The 15,905-nt window shown below is 40.4% G+C and overlaps 1 protein-coding gene and 1 long non-coding RNA gene across 4 annotated transcripts in view; one reads left to right on the top strand and one right to left on the bottom strand.

Annotated features, from left to right (window-relative positions):
• Positions 1-5,284: 5,284 nt before the first annotated feature.
• Positions 5,285-8,722, bottom strand: LOC110017622. Of its 2 annotated transcripts, XR_002293075.2 has the most exons (3): positions 7,645-8,721; positions 5,623-5,752; positions 5,285-5,537 (listed from the first exon to the last, which is right to left on the bottom strand). It is a non-coding gene; the product is annotated as an uncharacterized LOC110017622 (long non-coding RNA). The 2 variants fall into 2 exon arrangements; XR_002872832.1 differs by having other exon boundaries at positions 5,285-5,752; positions 7,645-8,722.
• Positions 7,518-15,905, top strand: part of mkln1 (muskelin 1) — a 28,592-nt gene continuing 20,204 nt past the window's right edge. For both annotated transcript variants that reach the window (XM_023952619.1, XM_023952618.1), the window contains exons 1-5: positions 7,518-7,648; positions 10,799-10,868; positions 14,269-14,411; positions 15,054-15,142; positions 15,217-15,326. In XM_023952619.1, coding sequence (XP_023808387.1) covers positions 7,569-7,648; positions 10,799-10,868; positions 14,269-14,411; positions 15,054-15,142; positions 15,217-15,326 — 492 coding nt within the window. In that variant the 5' untranslated portion in view covers positions 7,518-7,568. The remainder of the gene's footprint in view (positions 7,649-10,798; positions 10,869-14,268; positions 14,412-15,053; positions 15,143-15,216; positions 15,327-15,905) is intronic.

Here is a 15,905-nt window from a genome sequence, read left to right as displayed (position 1 = left end):
TTAGTTGTTTAGCTGTTTTACTGTGTTTTGCCAGGTTATTTGTCCTACTATGTTTAATTCCTTCTGCACCATGAGTGAGAGGCAGGGAGAGGATGACGAGTTTATTTAGCACCCCTTTTGTGCAGTGGTGTAAGGATAAATTCAGAGAAATGGTGTATGGTTATGTGATTCAAATCCATTTTTTTTCATTCATTTTATTGTTATAAAAATTAGTATATCTGCAGGCTCAAATTTAGACAAATGAGAGTTCAAGAATTACAATAAATTAAGATGGAAAAACTTTAATTGAATTGGAGTAATATGACATTTAGTTAGATAAATATGTAAATTTGAGATGTAAAAAAAACTGAGTTAGATAGACGTAAGAAATTAAGTTGAATAAATTTAACTCAATCACTTGTTAATTTAAGTTGGATAAGTTATATATATATATATATATATATATATATATAATAAAGTTATATATATATATATATGTGTGTGTCACAATGAAAATAAGATCAGAAACTCTTGCGTTTACTTTTTCTCCAAGCAGAAACTCTTTCTTTTGCTGATGATGCAGCCGTATTACTTTTTTGATGGACGTATAATCTTCATATGCCGTCATTAAAATCTCCGACTCCATCTCACTGAAGTATAGCGCTCTCTTTCTTTCTCCACGCGTTTCCATGGTGACTCCAGAAATCGGCGATCTATTGAGAATGTCTTTATGTAATTGCTGTGCCCGTGCATTAACCGTTGTGCTATCTTAGATGATCCCCACCCTTACATTGGCGTGTTCTCCCTACCATGACAAAGGTGGATAAAGGTGGAAAGATTTCATGTAATCCATGGACACCAGTGAAGATCACAAAGTAGTGGGTCTAGATGACCCAACTCCCAATGGTAAAGTGCCTAGGATAGCACAAGGGTTACCCTAGGGTTATCAAGTTGAGCGTAATCACGCTAACTTATATCCGGTCTTTTGGAACCGACATACCCAGAGTAAGCAAGTTCAGACAGATTTCAGCCAGAGTTCAGGATTAAAGTCGGGGTAGTTAAAACATGCTTCCTGGAATATCCCCCTGGTTCCTGCTACTTTTTGATTTCCAACCAGCCTCATGTGAGGACAGGACAGGGTTCCCCTTTGCTTCTGTTAGCTCTAACAACACAGTCAACTCTGTGTCGAAAACTTTGATTCCATCTGTTTTGTTTCAAATCTAACTAGTGCAGTGTGGCTAGGTATTGACTCACCTGTATTGTTTCCATTCCAACTGAAACTAAAAAACACAAGTCTGCTAGATATTTTACTATAAATACACAAACCTATGACAAGTGTCTTCACAGAAATGTGACTGTAAAGTACCAGAACAGAAGGCACACTGCCATCTAGTGTTTGGGAGTGTCGTGAAAAAATCTATGTAAACATCACAGGAGTCTGAAAGTCTACATAGGTGTGCACAGTCCAGGAACCAAAGCAAGCACCTTCCAGAGCTGTAACCCCTGGATTAGGCCCAAATACATCTGCTATCAAGGAGATATCATCAAACCTTCTTCCCACAAACAAAACAAAAGGACCAGAGCAGGGGCAGATGGTCCAACCAACAGAACCTACGGTTTCTCCAGACTTGTACGTTTCCCAAGACTCCTCCAAACAGATCAGACCAAACCTCTGTGCTATTCACCATAACCCAGGCTAAATACAAACACCTTCAGCAAGAGTGTTTTGTAGTTTCATGAATGTCTGGTTTTGAACACAGCAACCTTTCAGTCTGTTCTGTCGCTTTTGTGTAGCTCCTTGAGACAACTTCGTTATTGCTCCTTCATCAAATCTGAAGTGAGACTGCTTTCACGACATGAGACTGATTCCCACCCAAGTGCAGGTATTTACAGTTGATTGGGGAGAATCGGTCTGCAGTTGCGCCATGCAACTTTCCTGTCATGAATCAGCTAAATGCTGGCTGGTGTGTGCGTTGGCGCCACATCTGGAGTGACTGGCAGCCTGTTGGTGAGACAAAACTGAGGGAAACGCGCAGTCACTAGCGTCCTGCAGGAAAACGGGCACCAGTATTCTCAGCGTATTGATTGAACTTTAACCTCAAACAAGGAGAAGATAGGTGCTTTAAGGCTCTGACGTAGTTTTGATACTAAAAAAAAGGCCCAAAAATTTGGGGATCAAACGGCCCGAGATTAAAATTGAATTAGAAAGAGAAATGACATAAACACCCCCACCCCCCTCTGCGTGACATCCCGCGGAACTGCCATCATCGTCCTCCTGTGTTGCCAACAACTTCAAAAGGTCCTGTTGGCGATACGGGGGCTTCAGGTTGGTTCGTAAAGAGGGGCGGGATGTCCCAAAGCTCCTCCGGTTGTTTACTTCCAAGTTCTATTTCTATGTGCGCAACAGCACCTGGAATGCGGACACTAGCGACCACGGAGGGGGAGACAACACTCACGAGCACGGCTCCCCCCGGTTTGATGAAATAAAACAAACAGTTTGTTCTTCTCATCCTCCTCTCGCTGGGATGAGGCGCAAAGGCACCTGCGACACCGCCGATCGACACCAGCGAAATAACGAACTTCACTCACGCGGAGGGGCACTCCTCCTTTCTGATGCTCTTCTGCGAGGGGAAATTTGAGCACATCGTCTCCCTCCGGTACACCGCACTACAGCACGCAGGTGCAGCGCAGATGTCCCGTCCGGCTCGGCCCACCCTGGACCGGACCGACTCGGCGCCCCTGAAAATGACTGCGCGTCTCTCTCCATCAGGACTGTGCGCTCGCGCTTGGTGTTCCTGCTTTTTCATTCTATCATGTCCATGTGACACGCTGAGGCCTCCGTCAATGGAAACTTAAAGGGACCTACCATGTGATGGCTCCACGCGCGCGCGCTTAGAACAAGCGGCGCGCGCCCTCGGGAGCGAAGATGCTGCGTGAGCAGCGCTGGCTGCAACACACTTCTGTCAGGGCTTTTCCCGGAAAGATGATGCGCGCAGGGGGGTGGTCTTAAAGGACATTTGTAGAGGATGTTGTGATGACGATGGTCATTGATGAAGTAGCCCTGGAAATTCTATGTGTCACCATTTGTTTGTTAACAGGTCTCTAACATCAAACTCGTTTGTTTCCTAGGCCTTTCGTTTTTGTTTTTTTTTTGCTTATGCTTTGTTTAGAGTAAAAAGTGATCCCAAAACTTCAGAAACAATTTTAATGTCGTCAAATTAAAATCCATGGCTGTCTAGAAAGCAGGTTTCGGGTGTTTAAGTGACCAGTGAAGATGATCCTGCAGTAGCTTTTACCCTGAGGCTGACTTCATCACAGGATGACTCAGACTGTTGGGAAACACAGATGAGCTCAGATTAGAGAGGAAAGCACAAAACACCTTCTATCACACCCCATTTTAAAGGTCATTCTCCTCCACACTGAGACCCATTAGTCAAAATGATTCTGCATTTCCTGAAACTAAGTTTAAGCCTGCGTCTTCATGCCAAATTAATCTTAGTTGAGCTAATTTTTTACTTTAATGAGGAGGAGACACTGTCAAAATGTAATTTCATAAATCTGTTTTTTTCTCTCTCTGAACATGTCCCTACAAATTTGCCTGGGAATCAGTTTCAGTCTAAAACTTGAAGTTTTGTCTTGAAGTTTATTGTTACAGCAAAAGTGTTAAAGGAGATCAAATCTGAAGGAATAAACAATAACAAATAACCCCATCTTTAATGTGATCATGTATCATTTCACATTTCTGTGTTAGCTGTTTTCATTTTTTTTTCTTACTGCAAAGGTTTTTGCATTGCTGTCCCGCATTACCCAGAGGGGGTAAAAATGTTCTGATGAAGGAAGTCAAGTAGATCAGTGGGAGATTTTCCTGCAAAATCAGCAATGGTGTAAATTACAGTCAGCTGTTTTTAACTGAGACAGATCAAAAGTGCTACATGGCTCTGTGTCAAACTGAGTAGGGCTGCGTGTAGGAAATTTTTCCTGAAACTTCTGTCCAATCAGAAGGTCTGAATATGTTCCCTAAGCCTTCTAGAAGGTCCTGCTGTCACCAAGTCAAAATCTGATTGGTTGAAGGAAATGAATGTTTGACACTGATTTCGCATTAGAAGCCCTTCAGAACTGATAGTGAAGGCCTCTTTAGCTCCGACCCTGCCTGGCAACAAAGGACAGCTGAAATGCAATTGGTTTAATTTTCCAATATGAGAATCCGTCTGTCTGGAAGAAGCATAAACATCATAAACACAAAAAAAGGGAATGGACCGACCATTAGGAATGATTTGATGAATATGCATTAACAAAATATAATTAACACATGATTCAGATATTTTTTAGGAAATATGTATTTTAAAGGCGTTTAAGTTGCAGGATTTTGGTTAAAAACTTCATGATCATAATTAAGATACAACTGGGAACTTTTTTTTTTTAATTGTCATAGGGGGACTTAGCGACCTTTTTTTTTTCTTTCCCTAAAATGAAAAAAACGTCCAGCCTTTCAGTAAACTGAACACAGTCAGACAGAGGTCTAGTTACAGGTGTTCAGTCTTGCTTCATGTCAAAAGTGAAACAGGACTAATTTGATCATTCGCATTTTTTATGATAGGACACTGTCATGCTATCATTAATGTGCAATACCTTAAAAATCTTACCTGTGTTCTGTTATCAGGGTTTTCAACTGAACAATATCAGACTTTAGAGTGTTAATATGGAAAACGTTTTGGAATGAGTCCCAAAAAAAAAAAAAAACTGATTTTCCCAGTCTCTGTTTGGGTTTCCCTTTGCAGCATATGACAACTGAAACATGAAGTCTGGTTTTTCTGACATTTCTCACAGCTGAGACCATTTTCCCCACAGCTCTTTAAGTACAGTGTATAGACTGTCATAGATTTTCCTTGTTAACTATGACATTTGTAAATTAGTCAAATGTAAATATAAATTTTCCTTTAAAATCAGTAGATGGTCTGGCGACCTGTGCAGGATGTCTGCTGCCTCTCGTCTGATGACAGCTGGTGACTCTGGAATGGATAAAAGCTGTTTGGCAGAGAAACTTCCTGGATTTACAGTAAGTGAAAGCAATCCCAGCCAAGTGTTGGATGTGCATTTATGAGAAATGCAGTTGTTATGGTCCTCATGTCATCAGGCCAGAAAGTTCACTGGCAGATGATTCACTCAAAATAAGGTTGGAGTCATCATCCACCATCCAATCAAAGACTCAGTCATTCTGCTTTTAAACAGACAGCCTGGACTCAGGTTATCCTGCTGTCTCGTTAATAACTGTCTTGTAAACAGAGGATTTCTTTGGTACTCTGAGCTTGGTTATTTCTGTTTTCCTTCAAGGGAAACAGTTCTTCTTTATTTGTTGTAACTGCACTCAGCCAGGACACTGAATGGGGATGTGGTTGTTGGAGTTCATGATGTCATTACTCAGTCCATGCTTCAGTCTGAAGTCTTTCAAATGTTGTCGGAAGCGTGAAAAGACACTTGCTGGTTGTTCTGTTCAGAAGACAAATCAAGGCTGAATGAGAAATATGACAGAAGAATCTCTCCCGAAGTGAAGAAGAAACCTAAAAGATATCATTCCATCACCTAAAATGCTGATCATTTTTTAGCAAATGTATTGCTTTGCATATTGCTTCAAGTTAACCTGACCTCCTGTTTAAGTTTTGAAAAGCTGCTTTGATTAAACTGAGTGTAACTAAGGACTCCTCCTGGTGCTGACTGTTGTTTGTTGTTGAACGTCTCTGAACAGCCAACAACGCCGACTTCATCTGGCTGGTTACTAAACAAAAAACACAACAAAAAAAATGAAAATGGTTAACAATTGCCTGTTTTTTTATCACAAGCTCTTTCCTTTAACCCTTGTGCTATCCTAGGCACTTTACCATTGGGAGTTGGGTCATCTAGACCCTTTAAACAGTGCTCTGAACCTTTTTTCTTCAATGATTTGTGATCTTCTCTGGTGTCCATGGATTACATGAAATCTTTCCACCTTTATTCACCTTTGTCATGTCAGGGAGAACACGTCAATGTAAGGGTGGGGTCATCTAAGATAGCACAAGGGTTAAAGTAAGATCTTTAAAACCTTTTTTATAAAGCTTTTATCCAAGTAGCAGGTTCTGAAGCAGTCAACTGGACTCAGTTAATCTTTAAGATATTTCATCTGTTCTTAGTTGGCTTTCTCAGTTCTAGAACAGTGGTAAGAGCTGGTTTGTTTGGTCTTATTATTTAAAAAAACAGACTGGAAACCTGTCCTGGGTGCACCCTACCCTCACCAAAGAGAGGTCGGGATAGGCTCCGGCAGCCCTGTGACCCAGAAAGGGACAAAAACAAGTTTAGATGGTGTTATTTGTTATCTGCTGTTTGTATAGGGCTGTGGTAAATCTTTTTTCCCATTGTGTGATCAATAAAGTTCTATTCTAAATATGGAAACATTTAAATGGCTCAAACATGTAATCAAGGGTAAAATGTTGAAAGAAATGCAAAACATTTCCCAAAATGCTACTTCTACATAAGACTATGTTCTGCTTCTGAAAGATCTATGTATAATATGTTATAAAGTGTAATGCTGCATTCACACCAAATGTGATTTGCGCTAAAAATTCGCATTTGGTGCCTCTCTTTTCGACACCTGGCGATTTCGCTGCTTGATGACTGTCTTAAAATGTGTTCATAAAAGAGGCCCAGAGAGGTCCAATGAAAAAGCAAGTTCCCAAGAGTTACAGGGAAATTCCCGTACCTGAAGCACTAGAAACTGCCAAAAATGAAGCCAGGCAGATAAACAGGCTGTTCCCAACTCAACCTGCAACACACTCAGTGGAGGGGTCACAACAGCAGAGCAGACCCACCAAGGCTGGAAACTGAACAATACTGGAAAAGTATGTGGGAGAGAAAGCACACAACAGCAACGCTCAATGGCTGGTCTCAATGGCTGGATTCTCAGGTATGACAGCACCCGGGCCATGGGGTGGAATGGCTGTCGGGTATACTGATCACTGAAAGTGGGCCGATGTGATGTGGGGGCTGGTCAACAGGTTTTTGTCCGCTCTCCACATAATTGGTCACCCGGTCGATAACTTATTGTCCAGTTGTCAAACTGTCAGAAAAGCTAGGAACATCAAAAATCCTGCACAAAAACCTCTAGCTCCCATGCCTCTGATAGAGAGCCAAAATTGTGTAAGAAACCACCTGGCTGCAGAGGATGAAAAGAGATGGGTTTTTTTTAGTTTCTCATGTTCCTTCCTCCAGATATTGTCATTACTTGGTTATGCAGCATCAATTTTTTAAATTGTGATTACAATCAACATTTCAAAACTTTTATTTAAAAAAAAGTTACGTCTATACATACATACATACATACATACATACATACATACATACATACATACATACATACATACATACATACATACATACATGCATACATACATATATATATATACACATACATACATTTTTTTAATACAACATTGGTTTGGAAAATGCAACAGATTTTAGTATAATAAACATATCAAAATAAGAAAACAAGTGTACTGTCTCTTTAAGTCGCAGCTCGTTCCCTGTTAGCCTCCTGCTATCTGTTTTTTTCATGCATCAAAATGGCCGTCGCTCCTGAGAGCAGAATCCTCACTTACAGCCTTTTTAAATGGAGTTCCTACTCCTCGACATATTTACCAGAGTGAGTATTTGGCACGACCGTGCGCTGCAATATCTGTACTTGCAGGTGGCCTCAGTTTCCCTGTTGATGGTTTCGCCGACCCGCCTGGCCTGGCTCGTCTGGGGTCCGGCTCAGCTAGCTTAGCTGTCGTGGTGGTGGTGGGTTCGTTTGGTTTGAACGCGCTGGCACTCCGGCGACACTTAAACGCCCGAGCAGTTTGTCAGACAGAGTGGTATGAGGTATTAAGTAGTCCTTAAAAACCATCCTGGGAACTTTTTAGTCAACTTTGCACCTAAATTTGATGATGTTGTGTTGGTGGTCCAAAGAGACATGTGTAAATTAGAGGTTCGTCTCATAAAGTTAGCAAATGTTAACAAAACGATACATTTTTAATAGACAAACAGTATCAGTCAGCAATATGACTTTTCATGGGGTCCTATTTTGGAGGTTGTTTAAATTACCGGAGGGCAGAAATGTTAGAATTTTAAACATTTTGGTAGTTTGGTGCGGCCGTCCGCACACCGGCACCAAGCATACAAATATTTAACGCAGGCCGTCGGGACTCAGATGAAGGTAACTCCTGTTATCTAACCTCATAGCTGCTATGCTAATGAGCGGTTCCCTGAAACAAGACCTGACAAGCGAACTGCCAAACTTTTCAGCGCATTCATGCATTTAATTCTCATTAAACATTGAGATATCTAACATCAAGCAGTATAACTGATTACTGTGTCAGCTCTTGCGGCGGCGTGAAAGTCAAGCTAGCTTACCACAACAGCAGAATGTGGAAGCTAACAGTCTGTTGTGATGCTAAACATAAACATTACGAGTTTTTTTCTCCATCGTTTGTTTTATGTGAAATTCTGTTACATAAGAAGATAAAAGAGAATGCATTAAATTCCATTCGAACATACTTCAAGTTTTTGCTTTATCTATCACATGCTATTGTTAACCCCCTATCCTAAAAACATATGTGGGAAAATATTATAATTTTATAAGAAAATAAATGCTGTGCAGCCAAATTGTTTGACATGGTCGTTTTTAAAGGGCCCATATCATGCTAAATCAACGTTTTGAGTTTTTAAGTGTATTATGTTAATTCCTCACTAAACCCCAAAGCGGTATTTTGATCCATTCATTAATTTCTGAATTTTTATGGAGTGATATATTTATGCCACCACGTAGCACACAAAACTTCCTAAGCTGCAAACGAAAATCCTTTTTTTCTTTTTCCTTTAGTTTTTATTGCTTTCATTTTTTTTCTTTTTTCATTTAAAAAAATATTTTTGCATTTGCAACACAAATGTTTTCACATGCGTTGTGTCTCATCTTTTCCTATCTTTGATTTTGCTCTTATAAGTGTCAGTTTAGCTGACAAAGCTGCCATCAACCAGCCTGCTGATTGGTCTAGATCAGGGGTCTGCAACCTGAACCTCTCAAAGAGCCAATTGGATCAGTTTCCCACAGAAATGAAAGCACAGGGAGCCACAACACTGGGGCTGTTAGAAAAAAATCGTTCCACCGATATATCGCAATAGTTCATTTGGCGATACTTGTATTGATTAAAAATGCTGTCAGAATATTTATTTAATTATTCATTTTAATTTTTTATGAACGTGATGTTTCCTTTGATCTTTTTTTGTTTTCCCACAACCTTGAATAGACATTTCTGTCAAACACCCAGAGCTAAGATAAGTGAGATGATGGAAACATTTACTTTGATTCAGACTCGTTTCTATATTTGTTTTTTCTTTAAATCCAGTAAACCCAATAAAGTGTATTCATTTTATGGATGAAAATTATTTTTTATTAGGAAGCTTAGTTTGTTGCGGGTCTTTTCCCCTGCGTGCAACCCCCCCCCCCCAGCATGTTCTACACAGACAGCGCAAAATACGGTCATCATAGCAGACAGTTGACAGGATAGTAGGGGCGCCCTAATGCAAATTTAATAGATTTTACGCAGAAATGGGTGGTTCGAGTCTAGGGGGAAAAAAATGGCTTTTTTTTTCCGCCACTGACTGTCGTTTTAGAAAAACTTTCCATCCCATTACAGACTCTGGTCGGCGTTCACAGCTGCAGACACGCCAAATCCGCATGCTCACGGACCTCTCTTCCTCCTGCCCGCTTTGCACTACACGACCACGAAAATTTTAGAACATGATAGTTATTTTACAAAAACACAGAGAGCCGCAGCACAAGGATGAAAGAGCTGCATGGGGCTCCGGAGCCGCAGGTTGCTGACCCCTGGTCTAAATTCTAACAATCCAATCCCCATATTTATCCAACGTGGTCTCTGGTCTCAGTTCAGGTCTCTCTTTCCGAATTCTCACCCTAACCCCTGAATTTTAGAAGCAATTCGGACACCAAGCTCACTACTTTTTTTTACATGGATTTCACAAAGCTAAAATCTAATTGATATGAGCATTTTGCGACTATTATTTATGAGTCCCCTGTCTTAAAAACATTTAAAATAAATACATTGATGGTTTATTTAAAGAAAACATTTAAATAAATTTTTTTTGGCAAAAAGTGTTCCGATGCAATGCATTGTGGTCTATATACGCCTATCTAGTTTAAAATTTCCAGTGCACTCGATTTTGGAATTGTAGATTCGGACCGCACAACAAAATGGCGAACGCACTATATATATATATATATATATATATATATATATATATATAGTGCCTGCTACCGAAGCTCAGAAGCCGAATCAGCTCTTTTTACCCTTGATTTTGTCTCTGTGGCTGAAGAAAAATTAATTTTTAATCATTTTAAAATTCAATCATACTTTAGTTCTTTTTTTTTCTTTAGCATTGATTAATTTTTATTTAGTCAGATTTGTGAATTTATGGCTGAGGGTTAGGAAGGGTTAGTGAAACTGCTCCCAAAAACTGCTGACATTACGCTATATCAACAGGCCTGTGTGTAATGTGGGAATTCTTCGGAGCAAAATATTGGTAAAAAGTGTGATTTTCTTTAAGATCTGTATGAAAAATATAAAAAATTTGGGTTTGTGAAGTTCCAAATATTTTCCGTCAGTGATCTTCGGCCTGGTCAGTTTAACGTTCCAAATGCACCTGCTGTTCTATTCTGAAGCCATCTTTTTCTGATGGTTTATCTGCGTCTTTTACTTTCTGGAAGTTTCCTGACCTAGCTTTGCTTATTCTCTAGGAATATTTTGGTGGATAAACCGAACGATCAGTCTTCCAGGTGGTCTTCTGAGAGCAACTACCCTCCACAGGTAGGCTTGTCCGCTGAATTAATCAGATAGTGAAGCTGGTTATCTGTGAACTCTCAAGAAAAAAAGTCAACCTCAAAAAATCTGTAAATGTAGATAATTCTAATCATTTAAACTCCTTGTATTATATGAAGTGATTTTATGCGTGTAAACCTGTGTTTAAGATTTGTTTCTGAGTGCAGAGAGTTCAGGTAGCTGGCTTCACAACGTCGCCACATTCCTAACGGTTTGAGAGGAGACTGTTGTCACAGGTTATTCTTTTTGTTTGTTTGTTTTTACACATCTTCATGTAGGAATGTAAACCAAAGCAGAAACAAATGAGGCATATACCAAGCAACAAATGAATCCTTTTGAAGCAGCAACTTTTCACTTGTGCCTGTTTTTCTCCCAATAGTGTTCAGCTCCTCCAGTTGAAATGAAAAACCATGACAGTGTTCTGTTTTTCTGTCTGCACAACACAACACTTTGCTTTTGGTATTGTTGCTTAACAAGTTGTAGTTTTTGAAGGTCTAGCAAAATGAAACATAGGAAGCCCCCCAGGTGCCAGTGGTTGAAAAAACAAACAAAATCTGATAAAACGTTCCCACGGATTAATCAATTGTGCTCTTACTGTTGTGCAATCGTGCGCGCACACATTGCTCGGAGACTTCAATTGGGAGTTTGGATTCATACATGACCGGTGTTCGGCCTGCAATAAGTGTTCGAGGCCCTACGACTAATGATGACGTCACACTATTTGATTGGCTGTACGTTGGTCAGATGAGTTGTAAGACAGTGATTGGTCTGGACAAATGACGGTACGACAGTAGAAGAAGAAATTGTGAGTTCCTTTGTAAACAAACGAAGCTGCAGCATAGAGCGAGATGGTCTTCTAAACAGGCTTTTATTATTGTTATGATTATTATTAAGTGCTTGTTCGCTTATAGTTCTTTAAATCCGTGCGGCCAGTGCCTTATTCTTGGCCAACCTGACCCGGAAGAAGGGTTAGGTAAGGGTTAATGGCCGACGGAGTGCGCAATATCACTTTTTAACGCACGCCGTGGAAGCCTGACCCGTCCGACGCGAAGCAGGGGATAGTTGCTTCCACGGTTCAGGCTTCCACGGCGTGCGTTAAAAGTGATAATGCACACTTAAGGCCCGCTTCTACCATCTATCATTTACAAAAGCAATAATTATTAACCACTTTTTAGTCCTTAATTCTTGTTTTTTATCCCCGATTTGGATTGCTTTTTTCACGAAAGGCGAACTATTTGTTGGTGCGGCGCCATGTCATGGTAACGTTATATATATATATATGCATGCTGATCGTCCCGATGGGTTAAAAAAAAAAAAGCATCCGTTCAGAGCGTTCATCTCTTACCGCTTGTTTTTGTCCAGATGATGAAGCTAAAGGTTGTTTCAAAGAAGCTGGTGCAGTGATACAGAAGATTTGAGACAGGTGACCGGAACTTCTTTTTGGGGCTTGCGGTTATCACTTTTTAACGCACACCCAGCACCCAATCAGAATTGAGTATTCACCCGGACCATGGTATAAGATTAAGTTAATATGTGCTAACAACATTTAGCCGTGGATGAACTTAAACTGGAATAACATCAGTCATTATCTTGTCTGGACCCGACTGGTAACACAAATTTACATGATTGTTTGCACGGTTTCTCAGGACTGTTCATTCAAAAGCCACCTCTACCCGTCCCAAAGCCTCTCCTCTGCTTGAAGATACAAATCTCCCAGGCCACACTGTTCTGCGGTCAGAAGCCTCCTCCGTACCGTAATAAAGCACCCTCTCCTGCTCGCAAACACGAAGCTGTGCGTGTAGCTGCTCTGCTCAGGGACTATGCAACAGTACAAGCACAATTTATTAATCTGTGGGTATGGTTGGGCAATCCATAGGCACAGTTTAGCAATCCGTGGGCATGATTTATCAGATTTTTTCCTGATCCGATTCATAGTCAATGTTTACGTATTTTGAACGATCCTATAGGATCCGTTTCACTGACCTTAAATGGATCCAGGACATCTTTACCTGCACCTCTCTTTAATGGTTTGCTGCTCCTTCTGGGTTTTACTTTGAGAGAAATGGGCTAGAATGGTCCTGCAAATAATGTCAAATCCATTCACATTTTAGTTTTGTAAAGTTCAGCCCAACATTGTTTTTCCACATCCAAATAACCCAAAGGGGAACATTAGAACATTCTAGCACACTGTATTAAAAGGGTTTTTACAAATATTTACCTTGTGTGTCAAAAGATCACAATGACATCTGTCCAACATAGGACAAGTAAAAAAGAGAAGAAATGGAACATTGCAGAGGAAACGTATCTGCTCTGAATGAAAAAACTAGCTCGGCAGCGTGGAAAGCTACCTGTTGGACCAGTTTTCAGATCGATTAGATTAAGATTTGCTGTGCATGTCCCGCTTGATAGGAACTATAAATATGCCAGGAACACATAAACTACCAGTAGTTCATTTTCAAAAGAGCCAATCAGAGGTTAACAGTAGCATGCTTTACTGTCAGAATTCTTTTGTTTATTCAACAGTCTTCTAAACTACAGTTTGTAAACTATGGGAGATGGCTGGAATTCAGTTTTTGGTTTTTACTGTAAGCAGACTTTTTCTGTCTGAAAGAGATTCTATTTATTTATTTATTCTTCTGATTGGGCTGAGAGATGCTGCCGGAAAGATGTGGGTGAAGAAAGAAAAAAAAAAGAAAAATGTAGCCAAAGCCTCCTCAGAAAGAGCGGGGAAAATAGAAGAGAGTGAGAAGTTTTCCCAAAAACAAATACAGACATAATCACTGAACCAGTTCTGTTGTCTTGGTATTTAGAGGGAAAGTCCCAGGTTTGTAGTCTCGACAGGACAGAGGACAGGCTCTGCTCCTGTCGTGTCTACAAATAAAACAAAGCTTGGGCCAAATGACAGAGAATCTGATATCCTTTAACATAAGCGGAGCATCTGGGCTGATCAGTCACAGGTTTGCTCCAATGAGCTCCTTTTATTATTAATTTTACTGACCATAAAAACTCAGGTAACGATTCTTCAGCATGTCAGTGGAAGGAAATTTTTTTTTTTTTCTTCTCTTTTGACTGATATCAGCTGATGATAAGATGTTGTCTGCTGGCTTTGATATCAGTCCTCGGACCGCTGGCATCAGCTGTCAGACATAATGGCTGCAGCAGATTTGTCATTAGATGTCCTGACTCTAGAGAGCACGGCTGTCATGCAGATCCAGTCCTCAATTATATGTGATGTTCCTTGGTTCAGGATATTTACCGCAATGTGCTAATGGAATTGCCAAGCAAAGCCTCACACAGACTGCATTAAAAGCAACTGTCGGTATCAGCACAGTGTGAAAACACTGTCACTCTGACCTCCAATCTTCTGCTTGTTTTTTTTTTCCACCAGTTTTTAATCTTAAAATTGGAAAGGCCTGCAATAGTTCAGAGCATCACCTTTGGGAAATATGAGAAGACCCATGTCTGCAACCTGAAGAAATTTAAAGTATTTGGTGGAATGAGTGAGGAGAACATGACAGAGCTTCTGTCCAGGTGAGGACCTATCAGTTTTTTTTTTCCCTTTCTAGTTCCAGCAGAGCTTCATATTTGTGACAAATGTTGGGAACTCTGCAGTGAGTATTTTTAGAGGACTCAATCGGAAGATCTACCCATATACAGATACCGAGCCTGTGAATCAGATATTGGATGTTGAACGTCCAAATCTTTCTGACTGGAGTGGCCTGCTATTCAGTGCTAAAATGATGCTTCTTGAATGATCCATAGCTCTGAATCAGCATGTAACTACATTTACTGCCCATATATACACATCTTATTAAAAAAAGACTAACTTTTATTGAAGGAAAAAAAAGAGAAATTGAGCGGGTTGAAGTTCATTTCAGTTCATCAGAAAATGCTCATAGTTTTGGAAACTAAAAACCTTTACCAACAATCAATGTTTGTCCTGGACATAAGAGGAACAAAACAAAGAATTGAACATTCAGATATACTTCATTATTTTGTTGCTTTTAAAAGATGTGTTAGAGTAAATGTGACGCATTTTCCTACAGAAATAAAGAATCAAAAGGATAATCCTGAAATGGTTTACTCCTTTCTGAAATGCATCAAGTGATGGATCAACTGCCATCACTTCTTTGGTAATTTATGTCATGTTGTCTGTTTCTGTGCCTCTGACAGTGGCCTTAAGAATGATTACAACAAGGAGACATTTACGTTAAAGCACAAGATTGACGAGCAGATGTTCCCCTGCAGATTTGTCAAAATAGGTAAAAGAAGTGTTTCTAAAGTCTGCAGAAACTTGTTTACCATGATCTCACATTTACCACGCTTTTCCCTGCAGTGCCTCTGATGTCTTGGGGTCCAAGTTTTAACTTTAGCATTTGGTACATTGAACTGCACGGCATAGAAGACCCAGATGTGGTGCAGCCCTGCCTTAACTGGTACAGCAAGGTAAGAACTGGAAGGCGTACCTGTGCACCAAGCATCCTTATATGGTACCTCTGGGATTTGGGCCAAGCAGAGGAGCTAACGGGAGCCTTCTGTGTCCTGTGAGCTCCGCTGGTCCACAGCCTCCCTGTCTGACTGTGATCAGTCACAGTGAGCTGTGAACATTGTGGTTCACAGCCAGCAAGAATGCAAACTTTCCCACATACTAGTGGAGCCACAAGGTTTGCATGTGTTATGTGTAATAATCTTTTATGGTATCATTCAGTTTGAGTGATTTGAACAGAAGGCAAAATTTGTAGACAAGGCAGTTTCCATGGCAGAGACATCTTGGAATAAGTGAAACTTAGAAAGTTTCAGATTTCCTGTCACAGATCACAGCAGAAAACCCCTCTGGTCACTGAAAAAGTCCCCTTTGATGTGAGTTTTCACTCGCACAAGAGAAGCAAGGCTGGTCATTCTGTGATTTTGTGACCTTTCCTCAGGTTTGACCTTTAGGCTTTCATAACTCTGCCACTTTGACTGCAAAGACGGAGAGTCGAGCTAAACTCCGGCTGAAGCACTGTGCTGGGTCTCGTTCCCGTC

The sequence above is a fragment of the Oryzias latipes genome, chromosome 23 (genome assembly GCF_002234675.1).
Source record: "Oryzias latipes chromosome 23, ASM223467v1".
Taxonomy (NCBI): Eukaryota; Metazoa; Chordata; class Actinopteri; order Beloniformes; family Adrianichthyidae; genus Oryzias; species Oryzias latipes.
The sequence above is the reverse complement of the archived record's forward strand: the minus strand, read 5'-3'. Positions and strand labels throughout refer to the sequence as shown.